This window comes from Chaetura pelagica, unplaced genomic scaffold (genome assembly GCF_000747805.2).
Source record: "Chaetura pelagica isolate M959 unplaced genomic scaffold, ChaPel_1.0 scaffold260, whole genome shotgun sequence".
Classification (NCBI taxonomy): domain Eukaryota; kingdom Metazoa; phylum Chordata; class Aves; order Apodiformes; family Apodidae; genus Chaetura; species Chaetura pelagica.
The window spans coordinates 1101346-1128737 of NW_009951940.1; the positions used below are offsets into that span (position 1 = coordinate 1101346).

Consider the following 27392-nt stretch of genomic DNA (forward strand, 5'->3'; position numbering starts at 1 on the left):
TGATGGTTGGACTTGGTGATCCCAAGAGTCTTTTCCAACCTGAATACTTATATGATTCTTCAGTAGAATCTAATTCAGGTGGGATATTAAAGGAGGAAAACCTAGAATGTTGGATTTAAACTTTACTTATTTGAACAGTGACTCTAATTCAGCTGTTTGGAAGTGGGGTCAGACCCAGCATCAGAAGCTGTTGGGGTCAGATTCACTGATGTGAATTCACTGTCACAGCCATAATGAATTTCGTATGTATTTGCAGTCGAACAATTGGATTAAAAATTCTTCAACTCTGGGCCTTTTATTTCTACCAGGGACACAGATACTGCAACACAGGTGAAGGAGCTTAGAAAATTGAAATCAATGGGAGGGGGGGGAAAGAAAGGGAAATATTATTTTAGATTAAGGGTACCGAAGTTGTTAATTATCAGCTGAGTTGTATATTAACAATATTGGGAAAAACAGAAATTACAAAATTTCATTTGGAGGAGAAGTTGAAAGGAAAATACAGTTCAGGTGTGAGAGACATCTTCCATCCATAGTAAATGAGGTGTAAGATGAGGACCTTCTAATGGCATTGTGGAAAAAAAGGCTTCATGGGCAGCTCCAACCTGTGTCAGCTGAAAAGCTGGACGTTTATTTGCACAGCTTTGCAGCAGAACTAACCTCCTGGCCAGATTCAGACTAACAACCCCACAGCTAGAGACTCCAGTTCCCACTGTTCTCCCATGGCCAAATGGCTCCTTCCTCTCTTCTTAACTCTTCTGATGAACAATGTTTGTGCTAGAGGAGAAATGTGGCTCTAATGTCACTTCTGGCTGCCTACTAAAAAATCGTCAACTTGGGTTTTTTGGGGGGTACAGGAGGATGTATAATTTATGGGTTTATCTCTCCTTCCTATTTTGGACTGAAGGAGCTAACTTGTCACAGAAGAGCAGATGATTGCATACATTAACTTGCCCTTACCCGTGTATTCTTTTGCTAGCCCACTAATTACAGTTTGTCTGTTAAGTGGATGCCTTTTATATTTTAATTGTTAACTCCTTAGGACAGGAAAATGCAATGTTTTTGTTTATATCCAGCAGAAAGGAAACTCTGATCTTGTTATTTCTTGTAGTTGCTCCCAGAACAGCTAATCGTTTCAGACAAGCCTTAATTTTAGTTTAAGAACCTCTGTGCTCAGACTTCCTTTGTTTTAATAGAGGAGAAATCAGCATTGTAAGTAATGATAAGTAGTCAACAGAAGTAATTTACCATAGTCGTAGAATCCTAGAATGGTTTGGGTTGGAAGAGACCTTAAAGATCATCTATATCCAACCCCCCTGCATGGGCAGGGACACCTCCCACTAGACCAGGTTGCTCCAAGCCCCATCCAACCTGCCCTTCAGCACTGCCAGGGATGGGGCAGCCACAGCTTCCCTGGGCAACCTGGGCCAGTGTCTCAACACCCTCACATGAAATAATTTCTTCCTAATCTCTAACCTAAATCTCTTCCAGTTTTAATCCATTTCCCATTGTCCTGTCACTACAAGCCCTTGTTAAAAGCCCCTCCCCAGCTTTCCTGGAGCCCCTTCAGGCACTGGAAGGTGCTCTAAGGTCTCCCTGGAGCCTTCTCTTCTCCAGGCTGAACAGCCCCAACTCTCTCAGCCTGTCTCCAGAGCAGAGCTGGTTCCAGCCCTTTGATCATCTTCATGGCCTCCTCTGGACCCTCTCCAGGAGCTCATAATGTAGTTTGCCAGTGTTTTTTTAGGCAAAAAATGCAGAGTAGGACATAACATGTTGAAGGAGTGCCCCTGTTTCCTACGTGATAGCATCACTGGTACCTGGGATTCGTTGTTTATTCTTTGGCATTTGAAAATAAGAGTGCATTGGGCTGATGGGTTTTGTGGGGGATTGCTGAATTGGGAGGGTGGTGTTTGTTGTTGTGTTTTTGTTGTTTGTTTGTTTGTTTTCCGCTTTGAAAGCTTCTTGTGGATTTTATTTTCTCTTATTTGAAATATATCTACAGTTGCAGTATACAAAGCCCTTTGGTGCTCTAGAGAGTGAGTGCTTGAAATTCCTGAATCTTGGCAGGTAGTGACAGACCATGTTTTATTTTAGGCATGCAGGAGCTGACATGAGTGGTGATGTGTTGGTTTAGGTACCTGGAATCAGGTTGTGGGATCTTCATGGAGACCTCCCTGTTGATACACAAACACTTCCAAATTGCCGTGTTGCCTCAAAGAGGGAGATAGATGCCAGCTGGGAAGCACGCCAGCTCTTTGAAGTGCACCTTTGGAAAGATCTAGCTGTAAAAAGAGGCTGTGCCTAATGTATGTTTTTTCTTCATTACTGCTTTTTGTCTCCTCCCATGCTTTGTAGCGCTGTTCAGAGGAATCCATCGTCCCCTCCAAGAGCCCCTTCCATTTCCCCCTTTAAATGGAAAGAATCATCTTGGTTTGTTGTTTGGCATTGTTGCAGGTGGAGCTGGAGGTCACGCTGCCAGGAGAAGGAAAGGACAGAATATTTAAGGTGGCTATAAAGTGGATGTCCTGTGTGAGTTTGCAGGCTTTACATGATGCTCTTTCTGGTCGGCTGCCAAGTGTCCCGTTTGAAACCATCCAGGCACTGGATGTAGTGATGAGACACTTGCCTTCCATGAGGTGAGGGGAAGACCTTGTTTAGGAGGTTGCATTGTTATTTGAATTGCTTCAGTGGCTTTTTGGGTAGGATGTGCTTTCATAGCTCAACCAAATAATGGCTGTCTAGCAGATGGCATGCTCAGGCAAGAAGCAATATGGTGCCCTTCTGTTCATCTGATGGAATTAGTAGCCTCCAGCCTGGACACAAGTCCCTTTCCCACTGGTGTTCAGACTTGCTCCATGTTTGTGTGCTCTCAGGTCAGGGGTGCTTTGCCATGTTGCTTGTACCCTGTTTCTCTGTAGGCCTCAGAGAAGGAAGCCCTCCCTGCATGAAAAGTAGTTGGAGGTTGGTAGACACCTAAGAGTGGTTTTTAAACCTTGTTCCCCTGGTCCTGTGTGTCCGTCCTCGGGCAGAAGCTTATTGCCAATTTTGTATAAAGGATACTGTGCTAGGAGGACATAAATGTTACCCAGTATAGCTATTTTTACAGAAAAGACTTGAAAATGTTGGGGTTTTTTTCCCCAACCAAGTGGGATCTACAGCATTTGCGGTCAAATCCAGGAGATACTGGATTTAATTTGGCTGCCTTGAAGCAAGTCACTTAGGACCACTGTTCAAGTATGTCCAATTGGAAAGTAAAGAACTAAGCTTAGGGAGGCTGAACATCCAATTTTGAAGGGCTAAAAAGGGAATATGAGTTAAATTTATGTAAGTAGCCTTAAATATCTTTATATTACGTCGGCTTTATCCTCACATTAAGGAAAAAAACACCAAACACTTCAGTCAGGTTTTGCAACACAGAAGGCAGCCCAGACTCGTTAGTCACATATCTTTGTTCAGAGAAACATATTAACACTGGTTTTATTAGTTTGATATTAAACGTGCAGTGCCAATTGACCAGGATGAGAGACGTATCAAAAATACTTGTTAGATCTGTTGTTCACCCACTCAGATTTTTCATGGATTCCAGAGGAAACTGTGCAAAGTGTGGGGAGGGAATATTACATTGTTGTTTTAAAAGCAGAGATGTTTGATGATCTTCTTACTGAAGAACAGCTGTATTTTTTATATAGTACAAAAAATATTAGTGCTTTTTGTTTGATACTGAAAATAAATAGAAACAAACATGAGTAGTAGCAGTTTCTTACTGTAACCAGCTGGATTTTGAGAGGTATAACCTGAGTCCTCACAGAACCTTCCGATTACTGGTGGTTTGAAACACTGACATTTCTGTGCTTTTGTGAATAGGCATTTGCATTAGTTATGGCTTTATTGCAAATACTAATTTTGTTGCTTGTAATTTTGTGAACTGAATTTATTTTCTTTACTGCAGATATACTCCTGTGGGGAGATCTTTTTTTACAGCCTCAGAAGGGTGCTCAAATCCATTGGGTGGTGGCAGAGAAGTTTGGTTTGGCTTCCATCAATCAGTCAGACCTTCATTATGGAAAATGATGTTAAATATTGATGGTAGGTCCTATAAAAATGATTTCTTGTTCCTTCTTTCAGTGAAAAGGCAAAAAAAATAGTTATGATTCTAGGATTTCTTAAACATTTTCTCTGTATTGTGTCCTTGGTGAGGCTGCACCTTGAGCACTGGGTGCAGTTTTGGGCACTGCAGGATAGGAGGGACATTGAGGTGCTGGTGCAGAGAAGGGCAACTGGGCTGGTTAGGGGTCTGGAGATCAGGTCTGATAAGGAGGCTGAGGCTGTTCAGCCTGGAGAAGAGGAGGCTGAGGGGGGACCTCATTGCTCTCTACAACTACTTGAGAGGAGGTTGTGGTGAGGTGGGTGTTGGGCTTGTCTCCCTGATGACCAGTGGGAGGACAAGAGGAAATGGGGTCAAGCTGTACCAGGGGAGGTTCAGGCTGGATTTTAGGAAAAATGTCTTCCCAGAAAGAGTGGTGAGGCCTTGGAACAGGCTGCCCAGGGAGCACCATCCCTGGAGGTGTTAAAAAATGGGTGGACGTGGTGTTTCAGGAGATGGTTTAGTGGTCACAGGGGTGTTGGGTGGATGGTTGGACTTGATGATCTTGAAGTTCTTTTCCAACCTTTGATGATTCTGTGATACTGTTGTTGTAAGACATCATTAATGTTTTATTCACAGTGTCTGCAACCGCGTTTTACAAAGCACAGCCAGTTATTGAGTTTGTATGTGAAGTTTTGGACTTCAAAAGTATTGAAGAACAACAAAAACCTCTGACAGATTCCCAAAGGGTAAAGTTTACCAAAGAAATTAAAGGTAATCATTAAATTACATTTAAACTGCTTTATTCTGCCTGATGATGTGTTACCACTACACAACAAAAATGTTTTCTGTAGCAGTTGCTTTAGATTGTCACAATGAGCAGTGCATATACACTTCCTGAGAGCAAAATGAAGAAATGAGAATAATTTTATTAATTAAATATATGTCAAGACTTTCAGAAGCCTGCTGATCAATTTTATGTGTCAGTCTGCTTGTCCTTTTTTCTTTATGGGTATCTGTGTTGTCCTAGTTTGGGGTGGATAATTTACTCTTCCAGAAGTTGCTGGCTTTCAGGTGGGCTTATCTTTTGTGCCAGAGGGCTTCTTTGAAGAAGATGTTTTTCTTCCCAAAGAATAAAACCCCATGGCTTCATTCTCATGAGCTCCTAGGGGCTGTATGGATATTTCCCCACCCCCTCCACCCCCTGATTCATGACTTCAGGGTTGGTTGCAAGAGTTGGAGATCTCGCAGGCACCGTATGTTTAGACGTAAAGTATAAACAGGCTTTTTGTTTCAAGGAGGTTGCATGTCCTTTTGTCCTTTTTGTCCTTCCACCATCCTGGGCTTCCTTAGACGTGCAGAATTGGAATTCACAGAATGCCTTCAGCTTGGTCTGTAAGCTCGTGGGACTGTGTCTCTAATATTTTTTGGTTTACTTTGTTTTTTTGAATTTTAAGACTATATATTGCTTTTTGGAATTCTGTCTGGGATACTCTTTAGTCCTCTGAGAACATGCTAAATTGTGGACAGCTTTATTGCACAGGTCAGGTGGTCTTGGGGAGCAATTGAGGGGGCTGACACCTTGGTTTTGAAGAAACAGTGATAATGTGTTTTCTACTTTTTAGGTCTAAAGGTGGAGATAACACACTGTGGACAAATGAAAAGAAAGTACAGAGTGTGTAATGTCACCAGACGACCAGCAAGTCACCAAACGTAAAGTATTTTGCTTAATCTCATGTTTAATCTCAGGCTGGAAAAGTACTTACCTGCCTTAGTGACCTTGGAAAAGTTGTCTTGAATAGTGATGCTTTCTTTGGTCAATGTAGTTAAAATACATCTGAAAGTGTTTTCCCAATTTTACTGTCCTTTTTGTTCTATTTTTATTCTATAGGGAACGTCACGGCATTTGAATCAATTGCTTTATTTTAAATCCTGGGGGGGGGATGGGGTGTGGTTTTTGTGTGTGTGTTTTTTGTGGGTTTTTTTGTTTGTCTGTTGATTGGTTGGTTGTGGGTTTTTTTCTCGTTTATGGATTTCTTCACCATGCAAAGAACAGGGCACCCCCTTGGTAGTGTCACATTTTCCAGAGCTATTGTGGAAAAAAGCAGTTCCAACTGGGATCAGCTTTCTGATCTTGGTTGTTGTCAATCTGTTTTTCCTCTGGAAAAATTGTTTATTTTTAATCACTAACCAGATCACTTCAATATGGAGGCATTTATGCCCATTTTTAAGAAAGTAGTATAAAGAACAAAACTGATACCAGCTTTTTACACAAATATAACTGATCAATATCCAACTCTGATATTTAATGGTTTGGGATTTGTTTTACATTCTTTTTGTGATGTGTGAATGAAAAGACAATATTTGTGTAAGTATATGCAAATAGGTTTGCATAAATGGAAATATATTTGTACAGAAGGAGAGAAGTTAGTTTCTGAAGCAATAATTGGTTTTGTGACTCAGAGTAGGCTCACTGTTTTCTGCACATTTGCTACATATCACAAATTTTAGTACTGCAAATATCCCAAACACATGTAAAACATTAGAGCCATAGAATGGTTGGAAGAGACCTTAAAGACTATCAGGTTCCAACCTCCCTGCTATGAGCAGGGACACCTCCCACCAGACCAGGCTGCACAAGCCTCATCCAACCTGCCCTTGAACACCTCCAGGGATGGGGCTTCCACAGCCTCCCTGGGCAACCTGTTCCAGTGCCTTCCTACCCTCATGGTGAAGAATTTCTTCCTGATGTCTAACTTAAATCTCCCCTCTTTCAGTTTAAAACCATTCCCCCTTGTCCTGTCACTGCCGTCTCTGGTGAAAAGTCCCTCCCCAGCTTTCCTGGAGCCCTTCAGGCACTGGAAGTTGCTCTAAGGTCTCCCCAGAACCTTAGTCTTTGTCTCTACTGCACCTGCTCTTACAAAACTTAATTTATAGCTTCAGGTATCAAAAATGTTAGAGAAATAGCCTTCTGTGGTATTATTAGAAGACACATGGTAGTGACAGAGATGGAATCTTAATTACAGAAGTACAGTTGCATCACTTCAGCAAGATAGGTTTAATCTTCAGTCAGCTTAATGTGCCAAGCAGTGTATTGACCAAGTGTGGGGAAGTATTCTGCATCAAGTAATGTCTTATGTTCATATTTGCTTTCCAATAGATTCCCACAAAATGGACAAACAGTTGAATGCACTGTAGCTCAGTACTTTAAGGACAGGCACAAATTAGTTTTACGTTATCCTCACCTTCCATGTTTACAAGTTGGACAGGAGCAGAAACACACTTACCTTCCTCTTGAGGCAAGTACATTTTTAGATAATACTGTTTTCTGGGAATGGGGGAAGGAGGAAAGGGGAAGAAGGGCTCAAATGTTCACAGAATCATAGAATGCCAGGTTGGAAGAGACCTCAAGGATCATCTGGTCCAACCTTTCTAGGTACTACTATAGTTTATATGAGGTGGCTCAGCACCCTGTCAAGCTGAGACTTCAAACTGTCCCACGTGGGAGAATCCACCACTTCCCTTGGGAGACTATTCCAATGTTTGACTGTCCTCATGGAGAAAAATTTACCTCGTGTCCAATTGGAATCTCCCCAGGAGCAGCTTGTGCCCATCACCCCTTGTTTTTTCCACGTGACTCCTTGTAAACAGGGAGTCTCCATCTTCTTGGTGGTCACCCTTTAAGTGCTGGAAACGTTGATGCTGGTTTTTCAGTAGCTAACTTTAGTAGTGCAGCAATGAAAAAAGAAAACAGAGCCAAAAACCAATTGCATTGTGTTTGTGAATGTTGGTTTTTGCGGGTTTATTTTAGGTGTGCAACATAGTGGCAGGACAGAGATGTATAAAGAAACTCACTGACAATCAAACTTCCACTATGATTCGAGCAACTGCCAGATCAGCACCGGATCGTCAGGAGGAGATTAGCAAGTTGGTGAGTGTTCTGTCAAAGCTGAGTGAAGTGCAGCAATGGACTTCATTCTGCTCTTAATATTAGCAGATACTGAATAACATGTACAGCACACAGAGGTTATTTTGTTTTTATAAGCCTTTCTCTATTAATCAGAAACACGTTCTCACAAAAGGTTTTCAAGCAGGTTTTTCTGGTGCTTTGTTTCAAATTTGGAGCTATCAGTGTATCCAAGTGGAATTAACAGAGGCTTTGAACGTTTGTTACCACCTGTATAGGAAGGGATACGTGCCCCAAATACAGGTTACTCAGGAAGTTTTAGATCTCATAAAAAGAACTTCTTTTACTGCAAGAACTACCTAATTCCTTTCCGTTTCAGATGCGGAGCGCGAGTTTTAATACCGACCCTTACGTCCGTGAATTTGGAATAATGGTCAAGGATGAAATGACAGATGTGACTGGGAGAGTCCTGCAGCCTCCTTCCATCCTCTATGGGGGCAGGGTATGTTGAACAGATACTGTGCAGTCTGGGATGGCTTTGATTACCAGCTGTGATAACTTCTGTAATAGGCTTGCTTTAAATTAATGATGTCGGATGCGATGGGATAACGTCGTCAGAGCTATGAAGTTTAAAACTGTAAGTTTTGAAAGTCCTTAACCACAATGGCCACTTCGCATTGCAATTGTTGCTTTATTTCTGAAAGTAAAGCTGGGTTAAGAATGTTTATGTAAAGAGTTGTAAAGAATGTTTACGTTAAGAGTGTTTATGTAAAACTTAAGAGAAAAATGTGTGTATTTTTACTTACATGCTGTTTTATTGTGTGTTGTGAGAGGAATCCTGCAAATAGTGGTTCAGATCAGTGTGAATGGAGAGGGCCAGACACTAGTTCAATTATTACTGTTCATTTTTGTCTCCCTTAACTCAAATCTGCCTGAGCTTCTGGTTGGTTTTGAGTGTTCTGGGTGGAGCAGCTGTGTTTGGGACAACTATTTTAAGGTTTTATCTCTCTCCACATGTTTTTCTGTGGAGCCACCTCTGCCTGTTGGAGTATTTACTCACAGTTTTTTTATTTACAGTGGCTTTTCAGGTGGCCATTTTGACATCATCTTCCTACCATGGTGTCTTTCAAAAAAGGCTCGAGAAGCAGGGTTTTCTGTCATTTATACAACTTGTTTTGTTTTCATGCAAGATTTTATGCAGCTTTGATAGCTGGGATAACCTTATTTGTGGAGGCTTCTGATTAACAGCTTCTAGGTCATGCTTTGCCACCTGAAGATGGTTTTGTCCCCATGCACAAATCAGGCTGTTACCTTCTGAATCCCACAAAGGGAGAGGTATCTTTTGTCTTCCACCTAAAGTGCTTCAGACAGAATTGGGAAGACTATGCCCAAGCCGCCCTTCACTGGCAGGTTAAGGATAACTCAGGTGTCTGTGCCTCCTCCTGAACATAGAGAGTGCTCTAATGAACCATTCTGGCACCAGGGAAAAAGGGAGAACAAGAGCTTAATGACAGATGAGTGATGGCAAGTCAGAGTGTGGGAGGTGCTGCCTTCAGCAGACACAGCTGGGCAAAATGAATGGCATGTTGTGAAAGATTCCCATACATTTTAGCTGTTGCTGATCAATGAGCAGACATCATGGTGGCTTGTCTAAAATATCTACTGGATACTAATAAGTAATTAACATCACCAGAATTGCTTTAGTTGTCTTATTATATCCCTTATCCTCTAGATAATCCATCACAGTAATGGCAGAAAAAGTGTTGCACAGGTTGGATAACTGAACATCTTTTGTCGACTTGTTCACATTTTTTCTGGAGTTGTGTGAGTGACATCAAGCCACTTTGCCTCTACTTAGTGATGTGGAAAATATTGACTATACTTAAATGAGTAAAATATTGATAATGGTTAAATTAGGTAACTCTTGGAAAGTACACTGAGCAGTTGTAAAGTTGCTGTGAATGTTCGTTCTTGTTAAGGTTACATACTGAGCATGGATCTGCCTTCCAAATATCATTTCTATCTGCTGCTGCTTTATGTAACTAAAGGAAACAACATCAATGTTAAAAATGAACAATATGAGCTTGATTTTTATCAGCTTTGTTTTTAACCTGGCTAGCAAGCTGCCTTGCTGCAGTGACAGAATGATCTTGTTAAGGCAGGAATATAAGTAGCCTGTTAGTTGGAGGGGAGTAGAAGCATAACTGGTTTTTCTTACCATGAATCAATTTTTTCATTAGTGTTTTAGGGTTTGTGTTTTTTTTTTTCCTTCTACATCCAGAATAAAGCAATTGCAACACCAGTTCAAGGAGTCTGGGATATGAGGAATAAACAGTTTCACACTGGAATTGAAATAAAGGTTTGGGCAATCGCGTGCTTCGCTCCCCAGCGCCAGTGCACTGAGGTTCATCTGAAGTAAGTCTGTTTCATGAATTAGTGATTTTTATTGGCTATTATGGATGGAAATATCATTTCAGTTACAGAAAATACGCATTTGGGTTGATTGTTTAATGCCTGGTAATACATATTTAACAGTGCTTTTCAAGTTCTCTTTTTGTCTTCCAATATGATTTCAGTGCCAGCATCATCCAGTCCTCCAAATCAGACTTGCCCAAAGCAATTGATACTATATGGCAGGTTTCTGACCACTGAGGCCTTGGGGCTGAATTTAAGATTACTGAAATGATGTAATGCCAGGTGCTCATAGCTAGTGAATAATCTACCTGGACTTCTGCAAGGCCTTTGACATCGTCTCCCACCCACAATATCCTTCTCTCTAACTGGAGAGATACGGATTTGATGAGTGGATTGTTCAGTGGATGAGGAACTGATGGGATCCAGAGGGTAGTGGGTAATGGCTCAATGTCCAGATGGAGATCAGAGACAAGTGGTGTCCCTCAGGCATCTGTATTGTGACCAGTACTGTTTTAATATCTTAATCAGTGATGTAGACAGTGGGATCGAGGACACCCTCATCAAGATTCAGATATCACCAAGTTGAGTGGTGCAGTTAACATGCCTGAGGGACAGGATGCCATCCAGAGGGACCTGGACAAGATCCAGAAGTTGGGCCCGTGTGAATCTCATGAGGTTCAACAAGGCCAAGTGCAAAGTTGTGTACCAGGGTTGGAGCAAACCCCAGAATGAGTACAGGCTGGGGGATGAAAGGACTGAGACCAGCCCTGCAGAGAAGGATTTGGGGATACTGGTGGATGAAAAGCTGGGCATGAACCAGTGCACTTGTAGCTCAGAAGACCACCTGTATTCTGGGCTGCATCCAAGGCAGTGTGGCCAGCAGGTCGAGGGATGTGGTTCTGCACCTCTATTCTGCTCTGGTGAGGCCCCACCTGGAGTTACTGCATCCAGCTTGGGAGTCATCAGCACAGGAGAGGCATGGATCTGTTGGAGCAGGTCCAGAGGAGATCAGAGGAATGGTATGCCTTTCCTGTGATGAAAGGCTGAGGGAGTTTGGGTTCTTCAGCCTCAAGAAAAGAGGCTCTGGGGTGACCTTAGAGCAACCTTCCAGTACTTTAAAAGGGCCTATAAGAAACAGGGGGACAAACATTTTAGCAGAGGCTGTTGTGATAGGACAGGGAGTGATGGTTTTAAACTAGAGGAGGGTAAATTCAGACTAGATACAAGGAAGTAAGTCCTTATGATGAAAATGGTGAGGTAGTGGAACTGATTGCCTAGAGAGGTGATAGATGTCCCCTCCCTGGAAGTGTTCAAGGTCAGGTTGGATGGGGCTCTGAGTGACCTGATCTAGTTGAAGATGACCTTTAAAGGTCCCTCTGATGCCAAGTGTTTATCAAGAGTGACATTTGCTAACATATAGGTCTTAGATGCTTTCCGTGGTTATACAGAATAGGTTTATTTTCGCAGAACTTATTTAAAAGGAAAATTTTAAAAAGCAATCCACCTTTTTTACAAAACTTTCTACCCTCTGGAGTTACTATGATGAGCAAGTTGCTGTGTTTGCGAGGTGAGCAGCGCTAGTTGTTTTGTTGACTTAGAGAACTGGAATGAAACTTTGCCATTTGCTTCCTCTCATCTTTGGATGGAACATGCTTGTTGAAGGGCTGCTGTTAAAAGTGACATCAACCATTCCTTGAGCAGGGAAAGTGTGTCTGCCTGTGTGGGTGGGTTGTCCAATTCCTTTGCATGCAGTTCCTTTCCCTTCATGCATGGGCAAGTGGAGCTCCTGCAGCTGTCCTCGCAGGTGACTCAGCTGCTCTTGGGGAGGTGAATGCCAGACAACAATTGTTCATAACAACACTATTGCCATAACAGTCTTCCTTTAGATGATTTGCCAAACAGCTTGGGAGTTTTCCCTAAGAAGGAGTGAGCAAACAGTGTTAATGTTAACTTTTACTTTTCCTCCCATGGTGTAAGGCTGAGGACTTGTTCTCTCTGGGTACATGTTAGGAGCTCAGCTGCCAGAGCATTTCCCCCTCCACACTGTTGCTTCTAGTGGAAATGCTGAGTAGGAGTTTGGTTTGAGAGATAGGCAGGAGGCTTCAACAGAATGAGCCAAAATGAAATTGGTGGTTTAGGTGGAGCTTGTCCTTACTGTGAAAGGACATTCCCTCATATTAGGATCATGGCTGCATCCAGGTGCATCTTGTTGCCTCTTGTTGAGCAAGTTGTAACTTGGCTGCTGTATGTCTGTCAGAGTAAACACCTTCAAAATCCCTAAAAATATTCAAAATGATCCTGCTTTACCTCTCAGGAACAGGGAGAGAGCCTTTCCTCTCAGACACCATGCTTAAAGATGGACTTCTGAAGGCTGAAAACCTGTGCCATTTTAGGCTCGCATGTTCTGCCACTGACTCTCTCTGCTTGCAGTGCTCAGTGCCTGTTTTGCCAGGGAAAACACTTCATGTCCCTGTTTTCTGCAAGCAGCCATAAGCTGCAGGGCTGAAGCTCACAAACTGTTATGATTCATGAAAGTTAATGATGGGTTTGGAAGAAACTGAATCTTCACACCCTCTTAGTGGGTAAGACTGTATTATCTGGCAGTTTTTGGTGAAGATTAGCAGCTTCTAGATGTCTGTGGGGACATCCACTGCAAAATAATAAAAGGGGCTGTGTCAGTATTGATGCCAGTTTCCATGATCCCAGGCAGCAGTACTTTTACTGGGCTGGTCATTAAACCAGGTACCAAAGGAGGACATCCCTGGGTGTGTGCACTAGTGTTTGAGTTTGTCTCAGGAGTGCATGTTGGAAGTGATGCTCCTGATAGTCACCAGTTGCCATGCTCTGCATCAAGGAGCTGTCACAGTGTACATTGTGGTTTTCTTTTGGATAAAGCTGGGCTGGAGGATGTATTTCAGCCACTAATGGACATTCAGCCCACTGCACCAAACTACAGCCACTCTGAAGAAAAGTCCCAGAAACACATAGTGTGGATGTTGGTCCCTTGGCACCAAGTACTCTGCTCCACAGGTCTGCACTGAGACCTCACTGCTTGCTCATCTTCCCTTTGGTTATGGGGATGGGACTTAGGGACTACTCTTCCACCACTGATCACAGAATGGTTGGGATTGGAAGGGACCTCTGGAGATCATCTAGAGCAACCCCCTGCTGGAGTAGAATCCCCTAGAGCAGATCCCACAGGAACACATCCAGGAGGGTTTTGAATGTCTCCAGGGATGGAGACTCCCTCGGCAGCCTGTTCCAGTGCTCTGTAAGAGTAAAGAATTATTTTCTTCTATTTACGTTGAATCTCCTGTGAACCAGTTTGTGACCACTGCCCCTTGCCCTGTCACTGGACACCACTGAGAAGGGTCTGCCCCCATCCTCCTGACACCCCCTTTAGATATTTATAAGCATTGATGAGATCCCACTTCAGCCTCCTTTTCTCCAGCCTGAACAGTCCCAGCTCTCTCAGCCTTTCCTCCTATGGACAATGCTCCAGTCCCTTCATCATCCTAGTGGCCTGTGCTGGACTCTCTCCAGTAGTTCCTTGTCCTCCTTGAACTGGGGAGCCCAGAGCTGCACACAGTGCTCCAGGTGAGGCCTCACCAGGGCAGAGTAGAGGGTCAGGAGAACCTCCCTTGACCTGCTGGCCCCATTCTTATTAGTGCACCCCAGGATGGCACTGGTCTTCTTGGTCACAAGGGCACATTGCTGCCCCATGGATGCATAGAACAAACCTGGAGGAGCCATGACTTTGAAAGGTGCTTTCCAGACTGGGTATACTTTATAGACCCCTAGACTCTTAAACTGAAGATCTCTCAATTTTCTTACTTACAAACAGGCACAATGTGTTCTTGGTGTCCCTTCAGAAGGATAGATAACCAAATGCTACCCTGTCCCCAAGAGCCAGGAGAAGGAGGCAGGCTGCAACACAGCATACCCTGCTAGCAGGGGACCTGAAGCAGCTTTCACTGATAAAAACCTCTGACAAAATTAGGTTATCCCTGTTTCTGACCAGTTCCATGACAGGGTGATTTATATTTGCACCACCCTCAGAGAAGGTTTGTCTTCAGGTCCAAGATAGACTCTTGCTCTGATATCTAGCAAGGTTTTCTTGTGCATTTTTGTTGATGTTAGGTCCATTTGCTGAGACATTTTTGCTGGGAACTTCTCTGGGTTGTTTCCCTCTCCATGACAAAGAAGATTTCTGTGGTTGTGGTGCTACATGGAGGCATGTGGAGCTGGCCACCCAAAATACCATCCCTGCACTGTTTCTGCAAAAAAGCAGCTCGGACTCTCTCCTGTAGAAAGATCCAAGAAGGTGGAATTTGCTTTGGAAATCCATTTTTTAGTAATGGTGTTACTTATGCAGTGCATTTCCTCATCTTCCCCTGTCATTCCCTCAGGGACTACATGGGCACAGTTAATTAAAGACGCACTTGGAGTGAATTCCCAGGTTTTTCGACAGCACGACTCTCTGCAAGTTTAACAGGGTTGTTCCGTTAAAAATAAGAACAAAAATCAAGGTGGATGTTTCTTCCTGAGACTCTAATATATTTATTTACATCCTTTAGGTCCTTTACAGAACAACTGAGAAAGATTTCCAGGGATGCAGGAATCCAAATCCAGGGGCAGCCGTGCTTCTGTAAATACGCGCAGGGAGCTGACAGTGTGGAGCCCATGTTCAGACATCTCAAGAACACTTACACTGGGCTGCAGCTTGTTGTAGTCATTTTGCCAGGAAAAACACCAGTCTATGGTCAGTACGTGCAAATCAATCACAATTTAATATATTTTTTTTGGTGAAATATTAGAGTGAGAGAAGTTTTAATTCTAGATGAACTGTGTGTGTTCCATTTAGGGAATGGGCTGTAAATCAGTTTTATTCTTCTTGTGCTGCATGATGTTTTATATTAAGACCTTAATTCTTTTCATTATTTTTGTCTGTGCTTTCAATTTTCTTTTCCACATTCTTCCTGTTGGTTACATTTGAGATGCAGTTTGTGAGTGAGAAAGCTAAACCAGAGCTTTTTGGAAACTGATAGGCAGTGGGTTAAAATGCACTTGTGTGCTAAAAATTCCAAGTGATTGGAGAAGTCATGAGCTCAGGACCTGTCATCATCCTTTGGCAAAAAAAAAAGCTGAGTGAAAGAGATTTCTGCCTATTGATTTTTGTTCCCTGTTCTTTCATTTTTTTAACTCTTGAGTTGCAAGGACACAGGTGCATGGAAGGTGAAAACTCACCAACTTCAGCTGTTTTTTTGGAAGCAGATTGAAAACGAGTGCATTTTACATAGCACATTGATTTTACTGTGTTTTAGATAAACCATGCATTTTGGTTTTAACTAGTCCTTCCTGCAGGCAAGAGTGCTCTTTCTCCTATCTTTCCTCCTGTTTTCACTTGCTTAATTGCAATCAACATCCACTATTTTTCTCCCCTAGCTTCATGGACTCTCTTCTCTAATGGCTCAGATCTGCCAAGCAGCTGCAGATTCATTTTATCCCATCCCTCACCAACTTAATAAAGAAGAAAAAAAGCTTCCTAACTTTATTTTCCTGAGATTATCTCATAGAAGCTAACAAGAAAGATTAAAAAAACAACCTTAGTGGAATAGTACCTTTTTTTCCCCTTGAATTCACCCTTGCAAAGAAGGTTGCTTGTCTCTTTATTTGCTCCAAATAAATGCAGTGCAAAATGACACTGTCCCTCTTCTGCTTGGCATTAAACAGGGACTCTTTCCTCTGCTTAACCACAGGGAGGATGTGGTACCACTTTCATCTGCTTTCTGTGTCATTATCTTTAATTGTAGTTCTTTCTGCCCCCTCTAGTCATCTGTATTTCTCCCTGCACTCTTCCATACTCTTGCACTGCCTACACCCTTCTCTCCTTCTCTCACCTTGCTCCTCAAAAAGCCTCTTCCTTCTCCTCTTGCCAAAGGGGGATTGTATCTCCTCTGAGCCTGTCTTGGAGACCAAATTTTCTCTTTTCCTGTAAGAGAATGTCTCTCTTAGAGCCTGTAAATCTCAATTTTGTTGTTAACAATAGGATTTGGTTTAACCTTTTGAATAGTCCAGTTCTCATTGAGTTTGTTTTGGAGATTTTATGGGTCCATCCTTGGCTAAACTGACTGGTTTTAGTCAGGTAGGTTAGTGCAAACTATGAAGTTTGCACTATTAATCCAGTGTTTAAGGATTAAACAAGTCCTCATCATCCTAAGACTATTCACATTACCTATTTCTTTAGCCAAAGATTCTTCACTGATGATAAAACACTGTATAATTTTAAAATTAGAATAACTTTAAAAATGTATTTGTTAATATAAGCCATAATATAAGGTTTAATGTTTAGGATCTGCACAGGTGGAGCAGTACAGAACTTGGAGGAGGGCTACTGGAGACTGGGCATGGGTCTATGGGTTAAGTTTCCTCTTGTTTCTTTAAGATTAAACAACCACTTTGCTAAGTCTCTAGGAGTAGTTAATTGTGACTGAATTATTGTCTCCTATGTTGTTTAATTTGCAGCATGCACATTTCACATTTTTCCCCTCTTGCTTTGCAGCTGAGGTGAAACGTGTTGGTGACACCGTGCTGGGCATGGCCACACAGTGTGTGCAGATGAAAAATGTCCAAAGAACAACACCCCAGACTCTGTCTAACCTTTGCTTGAAAATAAATGTCAAATTAGGAGGCGTAAATAACATTTTGCTGCCACAGGGAAGGTAAGTCATCTTTCAGAGAGGGAGAGGGTATTGTAAAGAGAGCATTCATCACTCTGAGATAACTTGGGTGTTTTTATCTGTAGTCGTAGCACTGAAGTTCAAGTGAGTCTTCAGGTGAACTATCTTTTGTTTTCTAATAAATAGTCCTGGAGAAGTTAGGTTATGAAGACTGGAGAGGAATACTTGTTCCAGTTGAAATTTATGATCATATCACAGAATGGTGAGGGTTGGAAGGGACCTTAAAGACCATCAGGTTCCAACCCCCCTGCTATGAGCAGGGACACCTCCCACCACACCAGGCTGCACAAGCCTTGTCCAACCTGCCCTTGAACACCCCCAGGGATGGGGCTTCCACAGCCTCCCTGGGCAACCTATTCCAGTGCCTTCCTACCCTCATGGTGAAGCATTTCTTCTGATGTCTCACCTAAATCTCCCTTCTTGGAGTTTTAATCCATTACCCCTTGTCCTGTCCCTTCAAGCCATTGTCAAAAGCCTCTCCCCAGCTTTCCTGTAGCCCCTTCAGGCACTGGAAGGTGCTCTAAGGTCTCCCTGGAGCCTTCTCTTCTCCAGGCTGAACAACTTTAACCCTCTCAGCCTGTCTCCAGAGCAGAGCTGCTCCAGCCCATATGACCACTGAAGTGTACAACTTCCAGTTGAATTGAAAGTTTTTATTTTATTTGCCTTGAGTTTTCAGCAACAAATACAGACCATCTTGAATAGCAGTGCCTTTTCCTTGAATCCTGTTCATTGTGGTCAGGATTCCTCATTTGGTTGAATGTCTTACATAGACATGTAAAAAAACCAAAACTTGGGAGCAGAAAACTCTTAATTGATTGCCAGGTCCAGTTTACCTGGAAAAGGAGTTGAAGATACTGTTGTAGAAAAAACATAGAAGGACTCAACATATAAGTAATTTTATGCTGGATTCATAAGCATAAGGTCCCTGCTGAGTGGCACGTGTTGACAACAATAATTTGTCCAGGAAGTTGAATTCTGCTGATAATTCCAATAAACTGTGTATTCATGAAAATAGGGTTATGTAAAGGGGAAACCAGGAATAGCACAGGTACACCCAACACCTAGGCATTGTGGAAAAGTGCAGGGTTTGGAGTATTTAATAGAAAACACTTAAATTATTCTTTTCTGTTGATTGAGCAGTTGGATTTATTTGTATAATTACATTGTATGTCACACTGTCAAAGTCCTTTGCAGAAAAGGTCTGAAAACAGCTGAATCTCCCTATCTGGCTGTTCCCCTGTGCCCCCAGATACACAAGAAAATATTCTGTTGGCCCAAGATTCCCTGTTTAATAGCATTTTATTAAAGAATAGAGTTGAAGCATAGAGCTTCCAATGTAGTGTTTGGGTGTTCTAATCTGGATGCAGTGGATTAATATCTTAACTTCAAGGTTGGTTTAAATCTTCAAAGTGTAGTTTAAAAAGAAATCTTCTGAAGTAATACCTATGATATCTACAATTTTTGTACTTCTCTACCAGTGCTGGTTTTTTGTTATATAAATCTGTATATGTGTACAGTCTTTTCATTTTCTCAGATGCTTTTTGATGCTAAGGAATGAACTTTTATTCTTTTCTATGGCCTGATTAATAAAGGCTGCAATTCTCCAAGTTAATTTAAAACACAGCAAAGCAACACACTCTCATTTTTTAATGAACAGTAGCAATTAGCAATGCTTTCAAAATATGCTTAAGTATTTTAATATGAGAACCCTAATCAGGACTGCTAATCACTGTCACAGTATGAGTGACCAACTCTGATGGAGTGCAAATTGTTGACTAATTCCTGCAAGAACATAGAGTGTTATTTACTGAAGTTACAATGTGCTTTACCAAGTGTAAGCCTTGCTGCTTTTACAAACTTGTTTCCTCTTTGTCAGACCCCCAGTGTTTCAGCAGCCTGTGATATTCCTTGGTGCAGATGTAACCCATCCACCAGCTGGAGATGGAAAAAAGCCTTCCATTGCTGCAGTGAGTAAACTGTGTGATGATCTTTATAACCCCTGCTCTCTCCTGCTGCTCCCTCTAATGCATTTTATGACTTTCAGTTCTTTTGTGGTCCATTTCTTCTGATTGCCTAATTGTAAATTATTTTTCTGCAGGAATCTAATGAAACCTTGGAGAGCTTGCTCTGATCCTAATTACTTAAATGTGTGTATTAGTTTGTAAAATGCCAGAGCTGCTAATACACAGAGGAGCTTTTCTATGAGCTGATATTTATCAGCAACTGGTAATAAGCTGGTGCATGTTTAAATCTGCTTTTTCAGCAGTTAAAAATGTTAAGAATTTATCAGCTACTGATAGGGATTTGACTTGCTTAGTTGTGGTTTTTGGGGACTCAAGCTTCCTGGCAGCACAAGATGTGCAGTAATTTCTTGGAAATGGGCTCCTTCAATACAGGGAAAAGCCTCTGACTGGCTTTATGTCAGACACCTGGAATGGCTGTGCTAGCTTATTTAATCATGAAGAGCTTTGGTGCTAAATAAACAAATAAATACCTGTTTTAAAAAGTTATAAACATGTTTCCAGGGAAAACCAGGAGGAGCTCTGCTCAGTTGGGATTTTTACACATATGGAATTTGGATAATTATTTTTTTTTTTGTCTGTTTATTTTTAAGTCCCATGTCACTTCTACAAGCTATGAATGTTGATGTTTCATAAACAAAGAAACCCCTTCCCATGGTAGGCAGTGTCTGTTTGGTGTGGATTTTTCATAGAATCACAGAATCACTTAGGTTGGAAGAGACCTTCCAGATCATCAAATTCAACCATTAACCCTGCTCTGCCAAGTCCAACACTAAGCCATGTCCCCAAAGTGCCACATCTAGATGACTTTTGAACACATCCAAGGATGGTGACTCAGTCATCTTCCTGGGCAGAATGTTCCAATGTCTGATAACCCTTTCAGTGAAAAAGTTCTTCCTAATGTCCAGTCTAAACCTCCTCTGGTGCAGCTTGAGGCCATTTCCTCTTGTTCTATCACCAGTTACTTGTGAGACGAGACCAGCCCCTGCCTCTTTACAACCTCCTTCCAGGTAGTTGTAGAGGGCCATGAGGTCTCCCCTCAGCCTCCTTTCCTTCAGACTAAACAGCCCCAGCTCCCTCAGCCACTCCTTATAAGACTTGTTCTCAAGGCCCTTCCCCAGCTTGGTTGCCCTTCTCTGGACCTTCTCCAGCCCCTCAGTGTCCTTCTTGTACTTAGGTGCCCAAAACTGGACACAGTATTTGAGGTGTGGTCTTGCCAGTGCTGGTCACATTATTTCTAACACAGGCCAGGATGCCATTTGCCTTCTTGACTAGCTGGGCACACTGCTGGCTCATGTTCAGCCAGATTTCAATCAGAACCCCCAGGTCCTGTTTTGCTGGGCAGCTTTCCGGCCACTCTTCCCCCAGCCTGTAGCATTACATGGGGTTGTTGTGAGCCACATGCAGGACCCAGCACTTGGCCTTGTTGAACTTCATACAGTTGGCCTTGGCCCATCCATCCAGTCTGTCCAAATCTCTTTGTAGAGCCTTCCTACCCTCAGGCAGATCAACACTCTCTCCCAACTTGTTGTCTGCAAACTCAGTGAGGGTACATTCTATCTCCTCATCAGCAATTTTAATAAAGATGTTAAAAAGAAGTGGTCCCAGCGCTGAGCCCTGAGCAACCCCACTTGTGACTGGCCACAAGCTGGGTTTAAATCCATTCCCCACCACTCTCTGGGCCACCCAGGCAGTGTTTTACCCAGCAGAGAGAGTGCCCATCCAAGCCATGAGCAGCCAGGTTTTTCATCAGAGTGCTGTGGGAAACATTGTCCAGGTAGACAACATGCATGTCATGCCTCACCATTTCAGTTCTATGGATTAATCCACCGTGTCCCAGAGAAGCACTTGGTCTTCAGGAGTGCAAATTCCTGTGCTGCAGTCCTAACTTAATGGCATCACTGCTCCATTTTAGTTTTTTGGTTTTTTTTTTAACTGTCTGTAGGTGCAAACAGGAAATCAGCCTTTAGATTTAAAATAAGCCTTCCATTTCAGTAGGGTGTGGCCACAGGTAGCATCACCTCCCAGCTCTCTCCACCCACATCACGATTTTGACTACATCTTTACTAGGTTAACCCTTAGTTTACAGGCTACTGTTCAAAATACTGTCTTCATGAAATACTTTGAATCCAGTGCTTTTACATTTGGTTTTGATGCTCAGCCTTTTCTCACCAGGTTGTGGGAAGCATGGATGCTCATCCTAATCGATACTGTGCTACCGTTCGGGTCCAGCAGCACCGCCAGGAGATCATCCAAGATTTGGCTGCCATGGTCAGGGAGTTGCTGATTCAGTTCTACAAATCAACCAGATTTAAGCCAACTCGTATCATCTTCTACAGAGATGGTGTTTCTGAGGGGCAGTTTCAACAGGTTAGATTCTGCTTTTTGGGATTGTGATGGTGTCGTTTTCTGGTAGGGATGTAGTTTGATGTAGTTGGAGTGATGAGAAGAAGTTCACCCCAAACAAATCCTTCCTCGCCAAATTCTAACTGAACAGGGGAAGTGTTTTCACATTTTTCATGAGCTTTCTTTTCCACTTCCCTTTACAAAATGATTAATCATCTAGCTTTTAGCACTCAAGTTATGTTCAACATCTGTGACCAACTCAGGCTATATTAGTACTGTATCCCATAAAGCTAGGACAGGAAAAAAACCCTAAGTGTTAACTAATTTTCCTGCTTTTTTAACCAGGATCAACAAATGCTCTGTTTCACACTCTCACTTTTCATTAATTCCCCCCAAAATTCAACAGATACTTTCTTGTATTTATTTTGTTTGCTTACAAGTACTAGATGTTATGAAATATTTTCTATATAAAGATTCTTACATACACTTTCCAGTATTTTTATGTGTAAAATGAAAGACACAGAACTTAGTCAACTTCCCAGAATCCACGGGGAATGGAGTAAATGTCACTTCATAAACTTGAGTTAACAAAACTAATCTTTGTGTGAACTTGTAATACTATTTGCCATTTATTGCTGTTTTTCATTGAATCTTTAATTTATAATTAACCCAAATCTTAATTAATTGTTTTTGTTTGGTTGCATTTCCCTCTGTCTCAGTTTTTATTGATGCTTGTGGTCCTGCATGAGAGTTCACAGAGCTGGGAAACAGCATGCAGTTGAGCAATTCTGGATTTTACCCCCTGTGCTTGTCTGAAAAATAATTAGGCTTTTGTATATTCAACAGCCTAATGAAATGTTCATTTGTATTTGGCAGTTGAAAAGATTTTCACATACAGTTTGTTAATCCAAGCCTCATGCTTGGAGCTGAACAAATATGGAACCAGCTCTTGCCTGGCTCAGGAAACTGGTGATCTAATTTGTTCTCATTAAGTGAAGAAATTAAGGTTTGATCCTGCTTGCTTTGACATCCCATTACTCTGAGTCACAGTGAAAGAAAGAACACGAGAGATAAGAGTCGTCTCTAGATAAGGAAGAGTAATCTGTCAGATTTAATATTGATCACACGTCTTTGTCTTTGTGATTCAGGTTCTCCATCATGAGTTGCTGGCTATCAGAGAAGCATGCATTAAGCTAGAGAAGGATTACCAGCCTGGAATTACATTTATAGTTGTGCAGAAGAGGCATCACACCAGGCTCTTCTGTACAGATAAAAATGAACGGGTATGTTCTAATGGGGACTGGCAGGTCCCTTGCACACACCAGGTTCCCTACTGCCTGCTGCTCATGGAGGTAGTAAGAGACTTCTTTGAACACCTACCTAACACAGTGGGTGAGATCTCTGTCTGGAAAGGAAAACCTCCATTTTCAGTCCCATATAATAAACTGGCAATAAGCTTTTCTGAAATGTCAGCAGAGTTGGCCTTTCCATGAGTCTGTCCTTTTTTTACATTCACTTTTTTTTTTCAGGTTTCCTTTCAGTTTTTTTGCTGTCTCAGGGTCCTTAAGGGTTGAGAGTGATCTGAGAAGTGTGTAGGGTTTGTACTGTAGATGTCTACATCTGGAACAGTTCCTTCAGGCACCCTTCTTGTAGTAAATGGGGATCTATTTCGTATTCCCAGCACACATTAAAGCACATTTCATTTGATTCTGGCACTAGTGAGCTCACTAGTTTGGTTGCTATTTACTTTTGAGTTACTGGCTGAGATGTAGACACCTGCACAGTAGACACTGAAATTGTTAGGTGAGATGAACTTGAAGAATACTTTCTTTTCCATTAACACTGATTTTTGAGGTACCTTGGTGTGTAATGTCTTAGAAATGTGGAGATTGGTTTGAGCATGTCAGGTGTCAAGACAGTAGTTGTAGTACTGAACATCTTAAATTGGTTTACTAGAGTTTTGTAGGTTTTTTTTTTTTCATGGAATGGTTTGGGTTGGAAGGGACCTTAGGATCATTTTGTTCCAACCCCCCTGCATGGGCAGGGACATCTCCCACTAGACCAGGTTGCTCTAAGCCCCATCCAACCTGCCCTTCAACACTGCCAGGGATGGGGCAGCCGCAGCTTCCCTGGGCAACCTGGGCCAGTGTCTCACCACCCTCACAAGAAAGAATTTCTTCCTAATGTCTCACCTAAATCTCCTCTATCCCAGTTTAAAGCCACCCCTCCTTGTCCTTTCACTACACACCCTGGTAAAAAGCCCCTCCCCAGCTTTCCTGGAGCCCCTTCAGGCACTGGAAGATGCTCTAAGGTCTCCCTGGAGCCTTCTCTTCTCCAAGCTGAACAGCCTCAACTCTCTCAGCCTGTTTTCTTAGCAGAGGTATTTTTACATGTACTTCACATAGATACAAATTTATTCCAATGTTACGGGTCTAGTCTAGGATGGAGTCACAGCTGCAAACAGAGAGTTCCTAATGACAAACCTCTGTTTACATAAAGGGTTTTTCATGTTCTTTTTCCTTATGTGTGGCTTTTCTATGTGAGCATTTGAAGTCCACTAGACTTTGAGGCAATAATTAATAACTTCTGATGCTGACATGAAGGTTCTTTTAATACTGATAACATACTAAGATTACAGTTGGTACATTGTTCTCAAGTAGAGCCTATTTTTAAGCTCTGCTGTGAAGTAAAGCAGATGGAAGAGGTGGCCTCTCTTTACAACTGTGGGTTGTCCTCTATAGTGGGGACACTCCAGATTTTCAGTTGAACAGAGTTTAAATTTTGATCATTTTTTCTTGACTTCATTTTATTCCCCCCATCTCCCCCCCTTTTCTTTTCCCCTTGTTTTTTCTTTATAGCTGAAAAGAGAAGAACCCCAACTTTGTGTATGCCGTACTATATTTGTATTTTCTGTTCACACAGGTTGGAAAAAGTGGAAACATTCCAGCTGGCACCACAGTGGACACAAAAATCACCCATCCATCTGAGTTTGACTTTTACCTGTGTAGTCATGCTGGTATTCAGGTACAGCATTTTGTGTGGGATGGTAACTTTCAAAGCCAGCACTGGCTGTGGGAATTTCCCCTGTTGCGTGGGACACAAATGGTACAATTTCTATCTGTATCTTTTGGCTTTTCATCTCTGCTATCCCAGTGTTCTTCTGTCACTGTTAAAATCCAAAAGAAATAATGAAACTAAAGAGTTGTGAAGCCCACCCTGTGCATTTAGTTTATTGTGCTTCACAGAATCATAGAAAATGCTGAGTTGGAAGAGACCCATCAAGATTATCGAGTCCAACTCCTGTCACTGTGTAGGGTGCCCCAAGAATCACACCATGTGCCTGAGAGCATCATCCAAAGGCTTCTTGAACTCACACAGGCTTGGTGCTGTGGCCACTTCCCTGGGGAGCTTGTTCCAGTGCTCAACCACCCTCTGGGGGAAAAGCCTTGTCCTGATACCCAACCTAAACCTCCCCTGATTCAGCTTCCTGCCATTTCCCTGGGTCCTGTCATTGGTCACAGGAGGGAAGAGACCAGGACCTGCCCCATCTCTTCCCCTGGTGAGGAAGCCACAGACTGCAGTGAGGTCAGCCCTCAGCCTCCTCTTCTCCAAGCTGAATAATCCAAGTGACCTCAGCTTCTCTGCTTTCTCTGTGCTGCTTTGAATGGCAGCAAAGTAGCTGAACTGATTTGCATTAACGTCTCTTGAAATGTGCATCCAGTTCCTCGGAAGCCACTAATGCATTTAGCTTGTTCCATTGGAGCTTCACATCTTGTAATTCCTTCTTCCCTGTCAGAAACAGAAGCTATTAAACAACAGCAGCACTGAAAATGAAAATAGTCTCAGAAGAAGGGTATTGAACAGGGGCACAACTCAGCTGTTAACTGTTAATGTTTTGCCTAAAGTTGCTTTATATGGTGGCTTTTTGTCAGATCTCAGTTTCACAAGATGGAAGTGCATTTCAGTAAGATCATTTCATTTCAGTAACAGGGATGAAATTCTAGCAAATGCCATCCTGTCCAGAAAAGCAAAGGGATTAGCTATATGGGGAGCAAGGAAGGAGGTTGTTTGCCTTTTTTAAAGGAAAAATTTCCTGCCATGCGTAGAATTGCTCCCATGGTTTCTGAGGAAGCGACCGGTTACGTTGCGGTTCACTTGCAGAGGTGGAAATTCAAAGAGATGTTTTTGGAAATGCTGATGTCCTGTGTGATCTGCCCTCAGGGAACAAGCCGACCTTCTCATTACCACGTCCTCTGGGATGACAATCGTTTCTCCTCAGATGAGCTGCAGATTCTCACCTACCAGCTGTGCCACACCTACGTGCGCTGCACCCGCTCCGTCTCCATCCCCGCACCAGCGTATTACGCCCACCTGGTTGCCTTCAGAGCCAGGTACCACCTGGTGGATAAAGAACATGATAGGTGAGTTGCATGGTTTTGAATTATGACAGGATTTGGAAGGATAGTGAGCTTGATAATTCCAGGGTCAGCAGTATCTCCAGTTAGCAGTCTGAGGGTAAGTTTCATAGAAACGATAAGGTTGGAAAAGACCTTCAAGATCATCAAGTCCAACTGTCAGCCCTGCACCCCTGTGACCACTAAACCATCTCCCAAAACACTACATCTACTTGTTTTTGAACACCTCCAGGGACAGTAGCTCCATCACCTCCCTGGGCAGCCTGTTCCAAGGCCTCACCACTGTTTCTGGGAAGAAGTTTTTCCTAATATTCAATTTGAACCTCCCCTGGGGAAACTTGACCCCATTTCCTCTTGTCCTATCACTGGTCACCAGGGAGAAGAGCCCAATACCCACCTCACCACAACCTCCTCTCAGGTGATTATAGAGAGCAATGAGGTCTCCCCTCAGCCTCCTCTTCTCCAGGCTGAACAACCCCAGCTCTCTCAGCCTCTCCTCATCTGATGTGCTCTCCAGACCCCTATCCAGCCCAGTTGCCCTCCTCTGCACCAGCACCTCAATGTCCCTCCTATCCTGCAGTGCCCAAAACTGCACCCAGTGCTCGAGGTGCAGCCTATTTGGTCTTACCACTAAATTTTAATATGGAAAAAAGCAAAACAATTTCCAGTGTCCTTGTGTGCCTTTTCCTGTTTCAGAACTTCACTGGTGTTTTAAGGGTGATTAGCTTTTGACTGTTCTGTTCAGAAGAACTGAATGATATGCACAGAACGCAAAGAGAGGCAGATTAAACAGGGTTTCTCTTCCCCCCTCCAAACCTGTTTGGTTTTTTTTTTCCCCCAGTGCTGAAGGAAGCCACACTTCTGGTCAGAGTAATGGCAGAGATCACCAAGCACTTGCTAAAGCAGTTCAAGTTCATCAGGACACCTTGCGCACTATGTACTTTGCTTGACATGTTTTAATGTTTAGCAACTCAGTTCAACACAGAGTTGGATTCACAGGAGACCAGCTGCACTTAGACCAACTGTTGCCCAAGCTCCAGTGGCAGCCAACAATGAGTGATGCATCTTTACATGATTTTTTCTTTCCCAGTTGCATCAAGGCCTTCCGTCCAGAATTTCAGACTTGATTATGAACTTGCATTCTTGTACCAAACCCCACTATTGTTGGAAATGTGGTTTGCCAAAAAAATCTCTAAGCTGCTTGGTATAAAATAGACCCCTATTTTATAATTAAATCAAGAGCTGTGATCTCAGGGCTTAGGGAAAAAAAACAACAAAACAAACAACAACAACAAAAAAACCCAACCCACAAAAATCCTCATTCAGTTTGTTAATGAATCCAATTGCTTGTAATAATTTGGAAAGATCTAATTCATACTAAAGGTTGATGGGCTAAAATGCTGTTAATTAGCTTTTAATACAAAAGAAAACATTTTTTGGACTATTTATGAAGCCTTGATGATT

The 27392-nt window shown here is 42.5% G+C and overlaps 1 protein-coding gene across 2 annotated transcripts in view; it reads left to right on the plus strand.

Annotated features, from left to right (window-relative positions):
• Positions 1-27146, plus strand: part of AGO2 (argonaute RISC catalytic component 2) — a 36421-nt gene extending 9275 nt beyond the window's left edge. The window contains exons 3-18 of one of the 2 annotated variants that reach the window (XM_009996642.1): positions 2455-2636; positions 3950-4086; positions 4724-4858; positions 5710-5797; positions 7245-7383; positions 7896-8015; positions 8371-8493; positions 10273-10406; positions 14984-15168; positions 16969-17128; positions 19023-19113; positions 21343-21537; positions 22662-22796; positions 24436-24537; positions 25735-25934; positions 26770-27146. In XM_009996642.1, coding sequence (XP_009994944.1) covers positions 2455-2636; positions 3950-4086; positions 4724-4858; positions 5710-5797; positions 7245-7383; positions 7896-8015; positions 8371-8493; positions 10273-10406; positions 14984-15168; positions 16969-17128; positions 19023-19113; positions 21343-21537; positions 22662-22796; positions 24436-24537; positions 25735-25934; positions 26770-26878 — 2235 coding nt within the window. In that variant the 3' untranslated portion in view covers positions 26879-27146. Of the gene's footprint in view, positions 1-2454; positions 2637-3949; positions 4087-4723; positions 4859-5709; positions 5798-7244; positions 7384-7895; positions 8022-8370; positions 8494-10272; positions 10407-14983; positions 15169-16968; positions 17129-19022; positions 19114-21342; positions 21538-22661; positions 22797-24435; positions 24538-25734; positions 25935-26769 lie in introns of both variants that reach the window. The other variant, XM_009996635.1, reaches the window with a different exon arrangement.
• Positions 27147-27392: the final 246 nt, after the last annotated feature.